We start from the raw sequence: 18,742 nt of genomic DNA on the forward strand, positions 1-18,742 counted from the left end.
AGCACTGAGCTATGCTGGAGGATAAAAACTCTGCAGCCTCTTGTTTTTCTCTGAATACACTTTGCAGATTATGATCCTTGATTATTTTCTGTCTTGATTGAACTCTAGAAATTTTTATTTCCTGGGGATTCCATTAAAGTATGAGTTAGATACATTTTCTTGAAAGGAATATAACTATGTGCATACCTGTTTGAAAAAAAAAACAAAACAGTGAATGCCCAATTCTACTTCTCCATCTGGATAATACTGACACAGGAAATTATTATTTAGCAAAATATAATTTTAAATCATCATAGGATCATAGAATGGTTGGGGTGGATGGGACATTAAAGACCATCCCATTCCAAGGCCCCTGCCGTGGGCAGGGACACCTTCCACTATCCCAGCTTGCTCAGAGCCCCATCCAACCTGGCCTTGGACACTGCCAGGGATGGGGCTGCCACAGCTGCTCTGGGCACCCTCAAAAGGAACATTTTTTTCCTAATATCCAATCTAAACCTCCTGTGTGTCAGTTTGATTCTATTCCCTCTTGTTCTGTCAGTCCAGGCCCCTGTCAAAAGTCCCTCTCCAGGTCTCTTAGAGTCTCTTCAGGCACTGGAAGGGGTTCTAAAGTCTCCTCCCAAATCCTTCTCTTTTCTAGACTGAACAATCCCAATTCTCTTGGCCTGTCTCTACAGCACAGGGGCTCCAGCTCTCTGACCATCTTCATGGCCTTCTCTGGACCTGCTCCAATAGGAGTGCATCCAGAGCAGAAATCAAAGGAATTCTTATTGATATTCTGTGATCGATTGCCTCCACAATTACACCAATTTTATGGGATACCAGTCTCATGAGTTTTAATACCAGCATGTATCAAATGTTTAGTGTTTAATATCCCCCATGTGAGATGTGTGAATCCTGATGCTGAGGGGAAAATTGACATTGTTTGGTGTAACCAAAATATAGGCCAAATTATACCAACTGGCTAATAAGTTTGTTGTAGGTGTTTTTTAAACTAGTGATAAACCTCCTAATGGCTCCAGAAATGAAAAGAATTGGAGCAATGGACAGTCGGTTAGTTACTTTTGCTACTTCCCTAGCTGAGCCTTCCTTTGGAGAGACAGAGCAGTTTTATTATATATATTATATACAGGTTTATACTGTGCATTTATATGCAAATGTTCTGTACCGATTCTGGCCTTATAACTCTTCCTTTACCACCACTCTAAGTTTACCTGAACATGAAATTTTTCCCCTGAATTAACTAACCTGGAGACACAGATTCACGATGCTGTTGTTTGCTTGTTCATTTGATTTTTTTTTGCTTTTTCCATCTCTCAGGCTTTTGTCATTGCTGTCACCTCTGATTTCATCCCACGCCTTATGTATCAATATGCATACAGTCAGAATGGAACCATGCATGGCTTCATCAATCACACCCTCTCGTACTTCAATGTCAGCCAGCTCAAGGCTGGGACACAGCCAGAAAACTCCTTGTTTGCACAGGAGGTTTCGTTCTGCAGGTAAAGTACTTGCAAGGGCAGTTTGCACAGTCAAGGGAATTTCCTTGGCTCTTATGTCATTTTTCAAAGTGGGAATTGATAAAATTCACTTATATGGTCATGTATTCAGCAATATTCATGTATGTTTGAAAATGTGGGTTTGGAAGTACACCTTTTAGAGTATTCTCACTGTGTTACAAGGTCTTCAAAAGGGCTTTTTCAGGGCATTAAAGGGCAAAATAAACAATTTAGACAGACTTGATCCAAAGAAAAAAGCAAACTAACACTTTCTTTACTGAAATATATAGATATTAATTAAAAAGAATGTGGTTTTTTTTAATGGATACCCAGTGATTAGAACCAGGCTTTCTCTGTCTTTATTAAATTCAGTCCTTACTTGCTGAGATATGGGTTTTCAATATATTATGCCCATCTTTAAAACCTGCACCAGTTGCCATCTACACGTCTTCTATTTCAGATTCATTTTTTTTAGATTGGGGAAACAAAGCTTAACTTCCTTTAAAATATGTCCCAAATACCAGATACCCATGGAGTAGTTCCAGTTTGCACGAGAAATCACTAATACGGCTCCAGCTTTCAAACATAATAATATGCAGAAATTCAAAGAGCTTGTTTCAGGCATCACAACCCCCAGCTGTTCAAAACTGAGGTTCTTTGGGTCAGTGTTATATTCAACAGCCTGTCTCACCTTCCTTTTTGACTCTCTCGAAATCACCCTGTGCTTGGTCTCTGCACAAAATAATTATAAAAGTTCCTCTTTCATTTATTTAAGGAGAGCCTTAATGTACAGAGGTTTTCTCTCCCTTGCTTTGAAATGCAATATATCTGATTTTAAGTGAGGTACATACCTTGCCCAACTATAACCCACAAAAATGGCACATCCCAGTTTCTTCATCAGAAGCAGGGTAAATAGGGAGAGAAATCTGTCTCTCTATGGCAGTGCTGTTGGGAATGCCTTTGGGGATACCTACATTCTCACCTTGACTTCAGCACAGGATAGATGGGTGCCCCTCCTAACTTTTAAGCAGCTTGTAAGCACGTGAGCTCTGTAATTCCCCCTTGCTGCTGCTGGGAGTTGCTAGCAAAATATTCCCTGTTAGAATATGCAACATCTCCAAACTTTTAGATTTGTAAGTCTGTGAAATGCTTTTGCACCCTCAATTTCTAGTACTTTTAAATTTTTTATCCCTAAATTTGCCTGTGTTTTCCTTCAACAAGCATATTGATCCACTTCACTGTGATTTTGCTACTTTTACAATGCTGCTTTTTACCTTGTGTCAGCAACTGGCCTCTGTTTATAGCTGTTTAAGTGCTGCTGTGCTTGGAAATATGTGCATTAACAACAGGGGTGAGAGGCACTCCTCACATTAGTATGGTCATACACAGCCAAACACTCAACAGAGCCCAGATACTGGGAGGAGGGAATCATCTACACTGGGTACAAAAGTGGTCCCTGCCTGATGATACCTTCTAAGAGACTGAGAAGAAGAAAAAAAATAATGTTTGACCATGTGTCAGTCTGAGTGAGGCAGAACTATGGGAGCATTTCTCTTCTGTTATCAGGAAACATTTGGGAAAAGATGTCAGCATCCACAAACAGTGTTTCTCATTATCATCTTTCTCATTTGAGTCTTATCAAAATCTCAGCTTTGGACAGGACTATCACTGTGATAAAGTATGGGGTCTCTAACTTGTGTCCCAAGAGACAGGCAACCAAACACTGCCCCTCAAGCTGGAAATAAAATCTGTATTTCTGTTTCTGGCAAATGCATTGGGAACAACATGACCTCTCGTATTCTTAGATTTCTGTGACCTCTGGAGATAAATGTGGTTGCAATGAGGCTGCATTTTGCTCCTTATGGGCATTGCCAGAGATTAAGGTATCTTAAAAATAACCATAACATGCCAGAAACAACTCTGCCATTGAACACAGAGAATACATTCTTCAAATATTTAGAGCAGCATTTTCTACAGTGCTGTGAACTCTTTGGCACTGCTTCCAAATAAAGGTTGCTGTAAAGCTATTCTGATGCACAATATTAGTTGTAATTTTACTTTTTTTTTCAGGGAAAAGTGGCATTTGTATAGCTGAAGGCAAATTAAAAGCAAATCTTACTAAGATATGGGATATTTTTATTGTTTTTTCCCTTTTGGTCCTTGTAGCCTTGTATGATAATGGAGTATATACAAAACTGCTCTGAAATAAGGAAACAGCAGATGCAGAGTCATTCAAGGGGCTTTAACATGTCTGCTCCAACATTCAGCGATTTTATAAAGTCTCTCTGAATTTATTTTCTTCATGTCATGGGATTCATCTCATCTATTCCTAATGGTCAGTTGTGGATGCTAACATTTTTCCCTGACTAATTTTTATATATTCCTTCACTGCTGATTCTGTGATTCTGGATGTTTTTCTGAATTTCTTCTCAAAGACCAGCTGATGAAGGAAATTGAACAGATTTGTTTATTTGGACTGATTTGAAGTTCCACCAATATATATAGTTTGATTTGGTTTTTTTACCAGTCTTTTTTTTCCCCCATACAATAAACTTTTGAAATACATTAACATCTTTGTCTTAGCTCTGGCTTCAGTTCACATTTGTCCAAGTGTTCTGCGGTTCTCTCTACCCAACTTCCCTTTCCCTACAATTCTCTACTTTCAGTGTACATTTTTCGGTTCATATAACTTTCCTGTGCTCTATTCTTCAACCACGTTGACCACTACATATTCTTGTCCTTTTTCAGTGGAATTAAAGTGGAATCACATGCTTGCTATTTTGGAAACACAACAGTCTTTGCAGCACTGTTTGATTGCTGTTCTTACCATACCTGCTGAATCAAATATTTTAAGAGTGAAGCATTGAAAAAGTGAGCGAATCAGAGAGTCATAGAATATCCTGAATTGGAAGGGACCCACAAGGATCTTCAAATCCTGACCCTGCACAGAAGACACAAAAAAATCACACCTGAGGGTAGTGTCCAAATGCTTCTTGAGCTGAAAAGATAGTATTTGTAAAAAAGAAATCACCTGTAGAATGCAGGGGTTAGAAAAGGTCCCACATGCCAGAAAATAATTATAAAAGGAGGTGGGGGTGAGGCCCAGCTACCTCATCTATAGCTCTGGCAACATTTTTCTTCACCATAAATCATTTACACGTGTTCTGTTTAGTGTAGGTTCAGGCATCACAAGCAGTGTGATTCCCAGCTGAGCCAGGTGAGATTTCCAAGGGGTCTGATGTTCTGCAATACTTTCATTGTTTGTGAAGCTCAGAATGCATTAAACGGAAAACTCACCACAGTTGGTGACCCTTCCAGGTGAACCTGGGCTCCATTTCAAGACTGGAATTGATTTATAGTGGTCAGAAAAGTCCACAAGAAACTCAGTGGTTTTCCTTGGCTTTGATGTTCGAGCAGATGAAGTTCAAGGGAACTGACTTTGGCTCTTGATGTAGCACTTTTACAGATTTGAGCAACATGTGGGAGTCCACAATGTCCAGAAAAGTACCAGAAAGGGGATCTGGCAGTGCAGGAAGAGCACAGAAATCCTGAGACAGGACCTGTGCATGCATCGCTGAACAAAACCATCCAGGAGCTAACACAGCCCAGGGAGTTCTTCCCTAAATTAACACAGCCCTCACTTTAAAGTGGTCTGCTCTTTCCTGTGGGCTGTACTTGTGTCCTTAGTCTGCAGAAACTGCAGCACAGAATCACATCCAGCATTCCAGACTGTTTCTTGGGGGTGGGGAGCGGCAGGATGTAGGTGATGCATGGATTGCAAATGTGTAATTTAACATGCAAAACCATGTGGGTAGAACCTGAAGGTAATTTTGGCAAGCACACCTGCAAACTGAAGCTGACAGATTATATATATGAACCTTCTCCATTATCCCCCAACGGAGACTTTTGCACAGTGTAATGAATCTTACTGTCAGGACAGGTTTTGTGGTATTCAAAACAGATTTTCCCTTTCTTAATTTCATCCCATTACTCCTAGTCAAACACTGGGAACAGCACTAAATTATCCCTTTTAGTCCTGAGGGCACGATTTGTGCATGGTTATCATGTCCAACTGTGGCTGTTACTTACCAAAGTGGAGCAATACATGTGCTGCTCTTTAATCTTCTCAATCAGTCAGTCTCCTCAGCCCTTGTACTGTTCTCCTGAACTGCCTTCAATTTGTCACTATCTTCCTTCCTTCCTTCCTTCCTTCCTTCCTTCCTTCCTTCCTTCCTTCCTTCCTTCCTTCCTTCCTTCCTTCCTTCCTTCCTTCCTTCCTTCCTTCCTTCCTTCCTTCCTTCCTTCCTTCCTTCCTTCCTTCCTTCCTTCCTTCCTTCCTTCCTTCCTTCCTTCCTTCCTTCCTTCCTTCCTTCCTTCCTTCCTTCCTTCCTTCCTTCTTTCCTTCCTTCCTTCCTTCCTTCCTTCCTTCCTTCCTCCCTCCCTCCCTCCCTCCCTCCCTCCCTCCCTCCCTCCCTCCCTCCCTCCCCTCCCCCTCCCCCTCCCCCTCCCCCTCCCCCTCCCCCTCCCCCTCCCCTCCCCCTCCCCTCCCCTCCCCCTCCCCTCCCCTCCCCCTCCCCTCCCCTCCCCCTCCCCTCCCCTCCCCCTCCCCTCCCCTCCCCCTCCCCTCCCCTCCCCTCCCCTCCCCTCCCCTCCCCTCCCCTCCCCTCCCCTCCCCTCCCCTCCCCTCCCCTCCCCTCCCCTCCCCTCCCCTCCCCCTCCCCCTCCCCTCCCCTCCCCCTCCCCTCCCCCTCCCCTCCCCTCCCCTCCCCTCCCCTCCCCTCCCCTCCCCTCCCCCTCCCCTCCCCCTCCCCTCCCCTCCCCCTCCCCTCCCTCTTTTTCTCTCTCTCTTTCTTTCTCTCATTCATTCTTTCTCTTACTTCTTTTTCCTTGCCCCTCCCCTCTGGAATCTGCACAGCTGAATGGCTGAATAAAGTGTTAGAGGTGTGGGTTTACCTGGGCCATTCAGAGGAAGGCTAATTCCACCTTCCCAGCACCATTTTGCCTCTTGTTGATACACCCACAAATCATACACTGTCCTGCTGCCATATTTCAAACTTGTGCTAACTTGCTGGCCAATGCATGTTCCAGGCTATTTCCACATTCAAACACTATCCCTTCAAAGATCCTTCAAGTGTTTTATTTTTAATTATTTTCCATTTCCCCATATTATTCTCATTGTGCTTCCTGTCTCCATTTCCTATTGCTTTCTGTGTTTCCTGCTATTTGCAAAACTTTCCAATTTAGGAGCATCTGTGATTTTTATTAGTCTGTTGTTTACTTCCAAATGATTGATGATAATACTAAAAGCAACAGTCTTTACACCAAACCACTAAGGCTCTGTTTTATCCTGTCCAAGGCTAGACAGTTAATTTAGGAAGTGCCTTTCCCGTAGCTCCCCCTTTCATTAATGCAAAGGCAGGAACCACCAAAGCATGAATCTTTTTATGAGACTTTTTATGTGGGCTGAATTATTCCCTAAATTAATCAAGTTTTAGGTGAGATGAATTCAGGTTTATCTCCTTTAGTCTGAAAATGCCTTGGACTATCTCTCTGCTTTCATTTCAGCATTTTATTCCCTGTATATTGATGTCAATTTACATTAAGAAAATAAAGGGGACTTCTGTAAATCCTCTAAAATCTGGACATTTCCAATGCTAAAGCAATGTTCTGATGTTGGTTACAACTGTGAAAACCAAACTAAGTGTGTTAAATTCAGTGGAGGTAGGGCAGCTCTAATTCTGTAGTTGTATTTCATAATAACAGTTGAAGTAAGAACATCTGGAGGATTTGATTCTTTAGGTTTTGTGATTGGAAAATCATGTTAATCCCAGCAATTGGTGCTGGAGGAAATTGCTGGAACTATGATAGCTGAATTGTCTCTATTTCCAGGTTCAAAGACTACAGAGAACCACCTTGGTCTCCACAGCAGTATGAGTTTTCTAAGCAGTACTGGGCAGTCTTATCTGCTCGCTTGGCTTTTGTGATTCTATTTCAGGTAAGTCCTATGAGTTGCTTCACTTTCAGTCACAGAAATATCATCATAAATGGATCCAAACACATGTTCCAAAGCAGCTCATGTCCAATAGACATGGAAGGCAAGACACGCAGCTTCCTTTAGCCCTTGGTGCTAGCAATGACCCCCAAAATACCACAGGCTTAAGTTTTAAACTTATGTGTAAGTGGACTCTGTCAACTTTTATACTTTCAGAGGCACTACTTGTAAAAAGCACATAAATGCTGTGTAAGCTTGTTAACTGCTCTTCTTTACCCAAAGCAAGAAATAAACAGGAGTAATAAATCCTCTAAGGGTTTTTCCTACTTTCTTGAATTGAGTGGAGTAAATTGTCCCCAGTGTGAGGATTTAATTAGCAAGGGATTTGCTATCATGGCTTGCCTTTCGAATGGCTCCCTTCTGCTCTTCTCCATAATCTGGGATCCTTCCACAGCCAAATTGGGTCCATCCCTCTTTTTCAAATCTGCCTTTCTTTTGTCCTCACCTGCCAATTGTTCCCAAGTGTTTCTGTGAATCTTGTCTGGTTTGTATTGCCTTCTTCTGCTTCTTCGTCATGCTTTCAGTAATTTTCCACCACTGACTGCAAAGCAGTTGAAAGCAACTGGTTCTGCTGGGCTTCAAGCCCTCTGCCTGCTCTGCCAGAGAACATTCCCTGGTTAATTAGCTCCACTGTCTCAGATGGGGACAGAGAGTTCATGCTAGCAGCCCTGTCAGCAAACTGTTCTCACACGTTTCCAAGCGTTACACAGCATAGCGCTTCTCACAGCACTATCATGACAGTACAAATCCCCAGAGCATCGATTATCTATAGGTTTCACAAGCAAGTGAAGCTTTTTTCCCACTCTGCTTCCTGCTAGATGTTATGAGCACCACCTGTAATCACCTTGACACCTGAGGTTTGGGGTTTTGGCTTGCACACTATGGTAGTGTAAGAACAATTCTGCTTGTCAGCAGACAGAGGAATCTGAGGACAGAATGGCCATGAAAGTTGTCTGCTATGTGCTCAGGCCACACTGAAAACAAATGGGTATCTTTGCCTTGTGTTGTAGGATTTTTGATTGTATTGGGGAATAGCCTTATATTAATGGATTCTGAACTCAGTATCAAGGAATTGGGTGTTGAGAACTGGGCACCTTTGGATGCCTGTAAAGAATAATGCTGATTAGCTACTAAGGCCATGGATTATTTAATGATTCCATGTCCTTTCCTATTTCAAATGTAACTAAAGCTTGTGTTTAACTCAGCCTCTACACTGAGGAGTAGCTGTGCACAGACCTGAGCTGTTTCTTGAAATAAAGCCTTAATCAACTGCTTACTACCACACACCACCAGCAAAATGTGTTTGACATCTGTCTCATATCTATAACAAATGTTTTGTTTTGCTCCAGTGTGAGTATTTCGGATTTTTCATGCTTGCTTCACATCTGTTGCTGTACTTGCAGAACTTGGTGATGTTCCTCAGTGTTCTGGTTGACTGGATGATCCCTGACATCCCTAAGGACATCAGTGAACAGATCAAAAAGGAGAAAACCATGCTTGTTGACTTCTTCTTGAAGGAAGAGCATGAAAAGCTGAAGCTGATTGAAAGCTTTATTGCGCGCGACAAGCGGAAACACAAGAGTGGGACCAAAAGCAAAAGGGCCAGGGCTTCCAGCTTCTCCCAGTGTCACCGCAGCCCCAAGGGCAGCTTCACCTCCTTCAGCTCACAGCACACAGTGGTGTGACTCCTGAGGGAAGGCAGCAGCCTGCGCTCACCTCTGCTTACTGCGTGATGTGATTCCAAATCTGGAACAAGCGAGGGAGAGACAAGGGACAGGGAGCAAAAGGAGTCTCTTTTGCTTCCTTAGAATCTCCAGATGTGAGGATCTCTGTTACAATTTAAATGCCCTCTGGGATGCAGCATTTCCAGATATCATCAGTGGGAGATAAAGGCTGTATTGGGTTGTAGCTGGTTCTTGTGATGCCGATGTGTGCGAGTTGGGGAGGCACGCAGGAATTCTCCTGGCAGGAATTCTGGCAATTATCCCTCCTCCTGCAGATGCCCTGTGGGGCACAGGGACACTCCTGCTTTATTCTCTGTCCTTGGGAAGGTTGGACTGACTGTGGGGAAGGACTTACCATGGGGAAGGACTGACCTTGGAGAAGGACTGGCCATGGAGAAGTGCACACACCTCATGGTCTCATTGGCTGTAGCTGCCAGCGGAAGGTTTGTAAGCATGTGGAATCTCAAGGACTCTTTGTGCCTTCCTAGCCTACACTGCCACATGGTGCCACCTCTGGAGGGCATGCAGGGCTCTGGGAGATGTGTGAACAGAAGGAATTTAAATCACTGGGCACTTGCCTCTATGGATACATTGTGCTTTGCTTAGCTGGAGCTGGAATGCATGTGCTGGTGAGCAGGGAGGCCATCAGAATGGCTGAAGCTGCCAGAGCCAGAAAAGCTCCTTGGCACTCATTGTCCTAAAGAGAAAACTAAAAACCAAACCTTGCATGTTTGATTCTCCTCTCAGACTTGGAATCCTGACAGTGTCAAGAGGAATCACGCCACTGAACCACCAGTGCAAAGCTGAGGAGTGAGAATAGAATCAAGCCCTGTAAATCATGTGGCATCTCCATGTACGCTGCACGTAAACCACCAAAAATTGCTGCTGTTGTGATTTACTGTAAAGTAAAATATTTTGCAGAACTGCATTTCATTGGAAGATAAACATATTCACTAACCAAGCTTTCACCTACAAGCATTTAAGGAATAACTTTATTCTGTCATGAATGAAAATTAAACTTTCTTAAAAAAACTGTTTCTTTTCCTGATGATTTGTCAACCAGGCTTGAAATTTAGAGTCTGGACAAAAGGTTTTCTTCTCATTTTTTCTTCTCAACAATACTTTCAAAAACATAAAAAAATATAAACCAAAATAAGTATTCCAGTTTCAGGCATTCTATTCAGGATTGGTCTGTAACAACATAATCTGATTTTATATATTTCTGAGGCCTAAGATTTTATTAATGTCTTAGATAAAAAGATTTTTCTCTGTGACAACTTTTGGTAACATAATGGGATATGCAAAAATAATTTATTTTTTCACTCAGTGTCCAGACTAAGGCACGTAAAAGTGGGAGAACTGTTTCAATGAAAAAAAATTTTTTTTTGGAGTTTCATTTTTAAAATTTACTTTTGGGTTATTTATTCCTTCTATATAGAAATGGAATTTGAAAAGATAACGTCATCTGGAATAAAATTGCAAATTATTAACTTTGTTGAAAAAAAAGTCAGTCCTCTCCAAATATTTTCCTCTTTTTCCCTGTCAAAACTCATTGTTTTGTTTTGTTTTAGTTTTATTAGGATTTTAAGAGTTTGGCTCCCTTATGGAAGTCTGTGACAGGGCTGAGACATAACCTTTGATTTCCTCCCTCTAAGATCAGCATTTAAATGAGGGAACGGTATCTCCCCAAAAACAAATTGTCTCATTTTACTTTCAAAAGGCCAACAAAGCCCTGTTGGGGATTCCATGGTCTAATGTATTAAGAGAGTCAATATTAATAACATCTAGTCCTTCTTTTACACCAAGAGGATGCTCTGCTGGTGCACATGGGGATTTGAAACTGTTGGGGCTTTGGAAGTGTCTGTGTTTGTTTTTTGTAACTCCAGTATTTTGAAATTCAATCAATTCTCTTCACTCCAAACAGCCTCTGGTGGGAAGAAAATACGTTTCTAAACAGTAGAAATATCAATCTTTTTTTGCCATAATTCTTCCTCTCCTTTTTCCAGGAATATGGGAGGGCATGCAGCAACAGATTTAGAAAGGGATTGCACACAGGTTGCACAGCACCCTCTTTGCCAGTGGCTGGTTTGATGGATATTCAGAATAAAGGGTTTCCTTAAAATAGCACCATTCTGTACATTTTGTACACCCTCCCTCCACCCAGGAAATACCTTTTTAAAAACTGTGAGTCACTCCAAAGCAGTCAGAAAAATGTTATCCCAGAGTCGAGTGCACTAGACTGTTGTTACACAGGATTTCCATAACAAGCAACTGAAATGCTTGCCATGGTCCAAAAATGATAAAGTTTTTCTAGATTTCCTAGCACAAGGAACTAGAGAAGCCACCAGATGTACACTGATGCTCTGCAAGTTCTCCTGAGGTTTATATATTTCACCCAAACAAAGCTGGGAAAAAGGCACAGCAGCAATCCCGGCTGATGTCCAGATGGCATCTCCCCTGATATCACGCACAGGGCAGACAGCTCAATTATCTTTATCTATGATACACTTGCTCTTTCCCCCTTAAACTTGAGAGTTTCATTCACAGAGGATTCCTGCACGTTCAGTACCTGACTCAGGTGCACTCCCCAAGGATTGCACCTTTTGTTTTGTTTCTATGGCAACCTCTGGATTCTCCTGACACCACTTCCCATCAGCTGCTGTAACTGTAGATCACTGATCAGGTATTCAGCCATTCTCAGGTTCCAGCTTATCTTTTTTGGACAAAGCCAGACTTTATCTGCCCCCTATTTATCAGTGGGATAGCTGTAAGTGCTCCCCCTTGCCATAAATTGTTCCTCAGAAGTAGAGAATGGCTGTTCTAAGAGATGTGCATGGAGGGCTCTCCATGGGGACCAAGGGAGTAGGGATGCAAGTAGAGGCACAAAGGTAACAAAACCTGTGGGCTATTGCCACTCCCTGCCTTAACAATGAAAACCAGCTAAAATAGCTGCAGGGGAAAGGGGAAAAAAAGTAAGTGGAGAAAGAATTGCATAGAAATTTAGTATAGAATTTCATAGCCTTTTTGGACCACTCCAGATATAAAGTGAAAACCTCAATTAAACAGGCAAACAAATGAAAATCAGCATGTCTATATGTGTGAGTACCTACCATACTGTAAGTATGTGAACATATGAGTATGGGTGAGTAGCTACCACCTAGTCCCAAACCTCCAGATCCACACCCTAGGATCTGTGGAGCCTCATCTATAGGAATATTTGAACCTGCACATCTAATCAGAACAGTGCAAATAGGAAGCAACAAAGGTGAGGAATTGAATGGTTTTATAAAGCCTTACAACTCCAACTAGATGTGACTCTGTCAGGTCAGGCAATGTGAGGTGTGTTCACCTTCTGTTCAGCAGAAAGTCCATGGATTTTGCTGCTCCATTTATGACAATTTTTCCCTTGGACTGGTGGAGCAGGTTAGTTTCAAACAGCTTTCAGGAGTTTCTCAGGAGAAGAAATGGACCCAGATGGAAGGAGTTCCCTGCTCCAGGGTTACTCCATGCTCCATGCTCAAATGCCATCAGTTAGAGGATCTGTCTGATCTACGCAGCCACGTGAACCCTCTCACTGTGCTTATCTCTAGTTTTAAAGGGGCCTTTCAGGAACTGAGTGAAGCTGTGGGAATGTTGGCCTTTTCTGTCATGTCTTCTTCATGCAGACCTACCCACTTTTTTAATCATCAGCTCCAGAAAGTTTTATTGTGATGGGTATCAATGGCTTTTTGAGAACTATCAGTCCTCATCTCAGGATATAAACCACTTTGCTATCTAGACTACTCCTGCAACTCCAACATTCATGGCATTCAAAACCTTCTTTTTTCCAAGAAGAAAAGGGTAACCTCTGTGGAAGTCTGCCTGTTAAATAATTGGTTGGAAATACCCAGTCCACCATGTGCAGTATTCACCACTGTTAGCAATGAACTCTGACTACAGCAGTATAACATCTGTTGCTGCTCTGCAGTCTCACCCTTTAATTAACCACAGATGGTCTCTCTGTTCCCCGTCTGGTCTAATTATTTTGCTTTTGAAAAGAAAATACAAACCACTTTTGTTTGTGAGCTGTTCTTTGTAGGTAAATTCCTGTACACCTTGTACTAGATAAGATGCCTTGGGTGTTCAGGAACACAAAATTTCACATGCAACAGTAGAATTGCACTTAAAGGTAGAGAGAGGAGGTGGATTTGTACCTGAGCTCCCAGTTCTTACCTTGCAAGAGCCATCAGTCCATGGTTCATCTGAAAGGCTCACAGACAATGGAGGCTGAAGAATATTTTTAGCAAAAAAATGAGTACAGTCTTTATGCACCACATGCATCTTTTTCAAGGAAAGGTCTGCACAAGCTGTGTCCTAAATGTGTTTTAATTTGTCCTAAATCCCTCAGTACCACCAAAACTGAATATTCCCTGCAGTTCCCATCCTTTACCCATCATCTGCAAATGTATTAAATTATTAATTGATTATTCAAATATTAATGGCAGCATTAATTAACAGGGTGCCTTGCTGCCTCTTTCCCACACCCAGTGGAATTGCTAAAATCAACCAGATTCCATAACTCCTGAAACAGATTTATATTACTCTTTATTTGTGCATTATGATCTAATGAAATATTTTTATTTGTGTGTGTTTTCAGTTGCTTCTTGACACAATCCTGAAGCTTTACTTTTCTTGATTCTTAGGACTCTCACTAATAACAACTCCTCTACTCACAGTGTTTCCAAGCCACTCCCGGTTCCACAGACACAGCTTTAATGAGCAAAATGATTTCTATCAAAGGATTATATATATCTCCAATGCAGCCACCTGAGGCAAAGCAGATTTAAACCTCACTGGGATCAGTGGAAGTCTGTCTTTCGGCTCCAGTATTCCTTTGAGCAGAGGTTGGTTTTTTTCTCTACGCAATTCTGTGTGCAGCTTTTAACCAGTCATGTAGAAAAATTGTGATAGCAGTGGAAATATGTGCATCCCCAGCAAACTTCCATTGCTGTGGCCTTCAGAGAGTCCCACTGTGGAAAATGTGCACTGAATAGCAGTTTAGGATTTGACCCTGCATTTTCCAGAGATGGGATCACCCTCCAAAACTGGCTGGCTGATTTTGTCTGCATTCATCCTGGTGTTAGGGCTGGCTTTAGTGAACTTGATTTTTAGAACTGTGCTTCCATGTGGGAAGGACTTACAGCAGACACAACTGTGAGTCACTTGTGAAAGCTATCATCCTTGAATTTAAATATATAAGGAATATTGATCCACCATCTGGTTAAATCTGTGCAATTTATGTCACAGATATCAATCCTTGTAACAGGCTCCTTGTTATCTAATGCTGTAGTGTCTGATTTCAGTAAGTTCAGGAATGCAATTAATGGGGAAGCAGTGCAATCCATCAGCTCAGAGACACTACTGCAGCCCTCCAATTTTTGGAAAAAAACCAAAACTTTTTCATTGTCTTTCCCAAAAATTTGGGAAATTTGCATTTTTGAGAAAGAGAATGCAAATTGTGCCTTTAGAACCAGAAGGACGCTTGGTCAGAAGGTGGAAATGGGGTAAGGAGAGGAGCTCCATGAAGCTGTGGGGAAAATGAGGGGCTCTGCACAATTTTTGCTGGTATATCAGAGCCTCCCAGTGCCATACACCAGTCCACAGCCTCATTCTTTTCTGGAGGAAACTGTTCTCTGCTTAAAGGAAAATCACAGGAAGAAATCACAGCCCTAACTGAATCTGGCCCACAAGGTAAAGCCCATTCCTGGAGTCTGACTTCTCTGACTCCTGACTTCTCTGATGCACTTTAAGCACAAAAGCAGCAGAAATCCAAACAAAAAGCTTGCACAAATACATAGAAATCTAACATTTCTTCCAAGCACTTAATCAGAGAGCTGTCTCCTAATGAGCTAATTCTTAAGAGGGTTATTTTCCCAGAGCTTTTCTAGTAGCTACTTTAAATAAGGTACAAATAAACATTACAATAATCTTACATTCCATCTTATGGGAGTGGTTTAAGCTTTCCTCTGGCATCTATATTTTTAGTTTTTATTCCGTCTATATTTTAACTTTTTTCAAATTATCATAACTTTTAGAAAGACAGCTATACATGACTTGTAAAACACAAATCTCAACTAAATTCAACAAAATATCCTCTCTTGATGTTAAGAGGGGGTTTTGACTTGTTTTTGTTGTTGTTTTTCTACATCTAATATTTTGAGATACAATAACATATTTTCATAAGAGACTGGAAACACAGTAGGTCAGTAAGGACACAGCCCTATGAGGATATTTAGATCTGGAATAGTATTCTTACTGCCAGGACTGAGTCTGAAAAAGAGGAAGATTTAGTTTACAAAATGTGGACTTAGTTATAAAACTAAAATAAATCAAAAGTAAAGACTGGATTAAGGAGTTTCTTTTTTTTTTGGTTTGGTTTTTTTTGGTTTTTTTTTTTTCTGACAAGAAGAAATAAATATGTCTCTGACATGTTTTGTTCATTCCAATGATATGTAGAAGTGGTTCCAGTAGATGGAGCAAGAAAGCAGAAGGAAAGCAATGCCACATACCCAGGGTACTCAATCAGAGGAGGTGGGTATTGAGCCATAGAGATATTTAGGCTGGAAAACACCTTTAAAATCATCACATCCAATGTGCTCATGGGGCAGGACATGAACTGCACACATGTTCTCAGAACAAGTTACGAAGCATCAGAAGAGCAAGCACTCTCAAAGCTACTCCATGGCTTCAAGTTCAGTCAAGAACACTCTTCACATAACTGACACTGACAGAAGTTTTTCCTTGGAATTGGCTTAGTAGCTGAAGAAAAATAACTTGGGATTTTCTCCAAAGCCAAGAAAATAGATTAATTATAACTGGCTTGTTTTTCTCTTGGCTTTAGTGGAGATTAGGGCAGCTTAATCCTTCAGCAAAAGCTAATGCTGTGAAGAAGTATTAAAAGAGACAAACTTTACATCTCCCACATGATCTCCAGCCTCTTACTTCTCACAGCCTGCCTCCTCTGACTCTGCATGTGCTGCATGTTGTATTGTTTATTATCACTTTGTGTGTCATGGCAGGCATCACATGCTTGGCACAGGCACAAGCCAGCTAAGCCCCAGCTCCTGGGGGACCCTGCAGCACCTTAGGAGCCAAAATAAGGCCAAACTCTTTATCTGGGATGAAATTACTTTTTTTTTATTATTATTTTTTTTTATTTTCCCTTCACCCCAAGTTAGCATCTTCTTAAGAAAAACAAACAAAAAAAAACCACCACCAAAACAAGCCCCCCTTGTTTTGGTGGAAATGAATGAGAGGAGGTCATGCTGAAATCAGTGATTATTTTTTTTTCACCAGACCTATTTATCACAGAAGCATCCGGCAGACGAGCAGCAACATCCGTGAGGTCTGCGTCCCGTCATCGTCCCAGGAAATCTGTGACACTCAGCTGAAGGGAAAAGGGGAACATCTGGGAGCATGGCTCCTTCCTCTGCTTACACTGCCAGGCTCAGGGGAAGTCAGATAGTTTTCTTCTTCCTTCCTCCCAAAGCTAAGATGCAGCCCTGTGGGACCACCTCCAAGCCCTATGTGGTCACCCCCATGGCAGGTATTTTCCAGGCAATTTCCACAGGAGTTTTTTGAGAGCAATGGTCTGCTTGGCTTTGCTTCCCAGCTACATTTCTCTGTGATTTCCCAAGTTTCTTTGCAAAAATTTGGCTTACCGAGCTATTCTGAAAATATGTGGTTTTTCCTTAAACACCATATAGAAAAAAGACCCCAAACCCCAAGAAAATTATTGCAAAGATGCTAAACTCCATTAGAACTGCCTGCCTTTTGAAAGGCATTTTTGCCAGACACTGTGTGTCTGTGTTTACCATGGGTAGGACCTGACTGGGATGAGATGCTGGTGCTGGTACTTGTCTGCAAGGCTGCCTTGGAGCTATGGCTGGGCAGACTTTGATCATTCAGGTGAGGCATGCACATCGTGGAAATCATGGAATCATGGAATGGGTCAGGTAGGAAGGGACCTTAAAGAACATCTCATCCCAGCACCCTGATATGGTGAAACTGAGGCCTTCCACTGCCTGAAGGGACCTTCCAGCAAAGAGGGAGAGAGACTCTTGACAAGGCCCTGGAGTGACAGGACAAGGGGCAATGATTTCACACTGAAAGAGAGCAGGGTTAGATTGGAGATGAGGAAGAAATGTGAGGGTGATGAGGCCCTGGCACAGGTTTCCCAGAGCAGCTGTGGCTGCTCCATCCCTGGCAGTGTCCAAGGCCAGGCTGAATGGGGTTGTGAGCAGCCTGGGATAGTGGAAGGTGTATGTGGTTCCTGTGCTGAAGTTCCCGTCCCAGGGCCAGCAGCAAATCCATGTAGGTGTTGTGGTCACTGTTTTATTCCTCTCCTTTTTGTGACATGTTTCTGGGGCTGTCTCAGCTTTATGGTGCCCAGCTGTGGTTTGTAATGTCATGTCAGCCTTGCAGCAGCTTTGCTGTGGGAGCCTCTGTGTCTGTAGTGCATTATAGACTGCAGTGGCTCTTTCTGCTGCAGGTAAACCCAGAAGGTTTGTATGGTTCCCTAGTTTCTCTTTCTTTTGATTAAAATAAAACAAATAACACCCCCTCCCCCCGAAAAAAACTGAAAAAAAAAATAAAACCAACAAAAACTCCACCACTTTTTCTAGCCATTAATTCTCTCTTATTGGGTTCAAAAGCAATGACTCACTCGTGTCGAACAAAACAAGCCTTTTCTTAGATGCTCCCTGGAGATCTGCTGTGGTCCTGTAGCAGGTCAGCCACAAGCAGAGAGGGAGCTGAGGCGTGTGTCTGGAGCAGGGGTACAGGGCAGCCGATGGAAAGGGGCAGGGCTGCTCCCACCTAACAGCTCCAGGTGTGTGTTCAGGTACATACCACTCATCCACTGCAGGGGCAAGAGCAGGAGGGTGGGCACCTGACATGAAGAGGTAAACCCAGCTCTCCTCTCCACTTTCTCTCCCTCCAGTAAGAGGAGAAGAGATGGAAGTGATGAGATCTGGACTCGGGGAAGGGAGACTGGGAGCAGCAGGCTGTGCTCACACAGCATTTCACAGCTGTCCCCTGCCACTGCTCAGACAAACAGCTGCATGGACAAACAACCACATGGAGCCCTTCCTGTGCTGTACAGAACCAGGACCTTTACCTGGGACTGGGGAAGCACAACAGTGAGGGAATGAAGTGCAAAGAGATTTCTGGCACTGTTAGTCCATATTTGCAGAGAATCTCTATATGGACATAAACATTTTCCATTCCATGCTGTCACAGGACTGCCTGTGTCAGCCACTCAGGCATCACTGCCCTGCATGGCACATCCATGCAGAGGTGGTGCACCTCAAAGCAGCACAAGGGCAAAGAATTCTGCTCTGAATGTCTGTAAATAATTTTTAATTAACACCAACTTGGGGGGTTGGGGGGGAAGGAAGTGTTTTGCTTGTAGATGCTTTGTGATGAGA

At 42.5% G+C, this 18,742-nt stretch overlaps 1 protein-coding gene across 1 annotated transcript in view; it reads left to right on the forward strand.

Annotated features, from left to right (window-relative positions):
* Nucleotides 1–10,434, forward strand: part of ANO2 (anoctamin 2) — a 163,277-nt gene extending 152,843 nt beyond the window's left edge. The window contains exons 23-25 of the mRNA XM_086885154.1: nt 1,321–1,502; nt 7,389–7,494; nt 8,955–10,434. Of these exons, the coding sequence (XP_086741280.1) occupies nt 1,321–1,502; nt 7,389–7,494; nt 8,955–9,236 (570 nt within the window). The 3' untranslated portion in view covers nt 9,237–10,434. The remainder of the gene's footprint in view (nt 1–1,320; nt 1,503–7,388; nt 7,495–8,954) is intronic.
* The last annotated feature ends 8,308 nt before the right edge of the window (nt 10,435–18,742 follow it).

This window comes from Cyanistes caeruleus, chromosome 4 (assembly GCF_971803275.1).
Source record: "Cyanistes caeruleus chromosome 4, bCyaCae1.hap1.1, whole genome shotgun sequence".
In the NCBI taxonomy this organism is placed as follows: Eukaryota; Metazoa; Chordata; class Aves; order Passeriformes; family Paridae; genus Cyanistes; species Cyanistes caeruleus.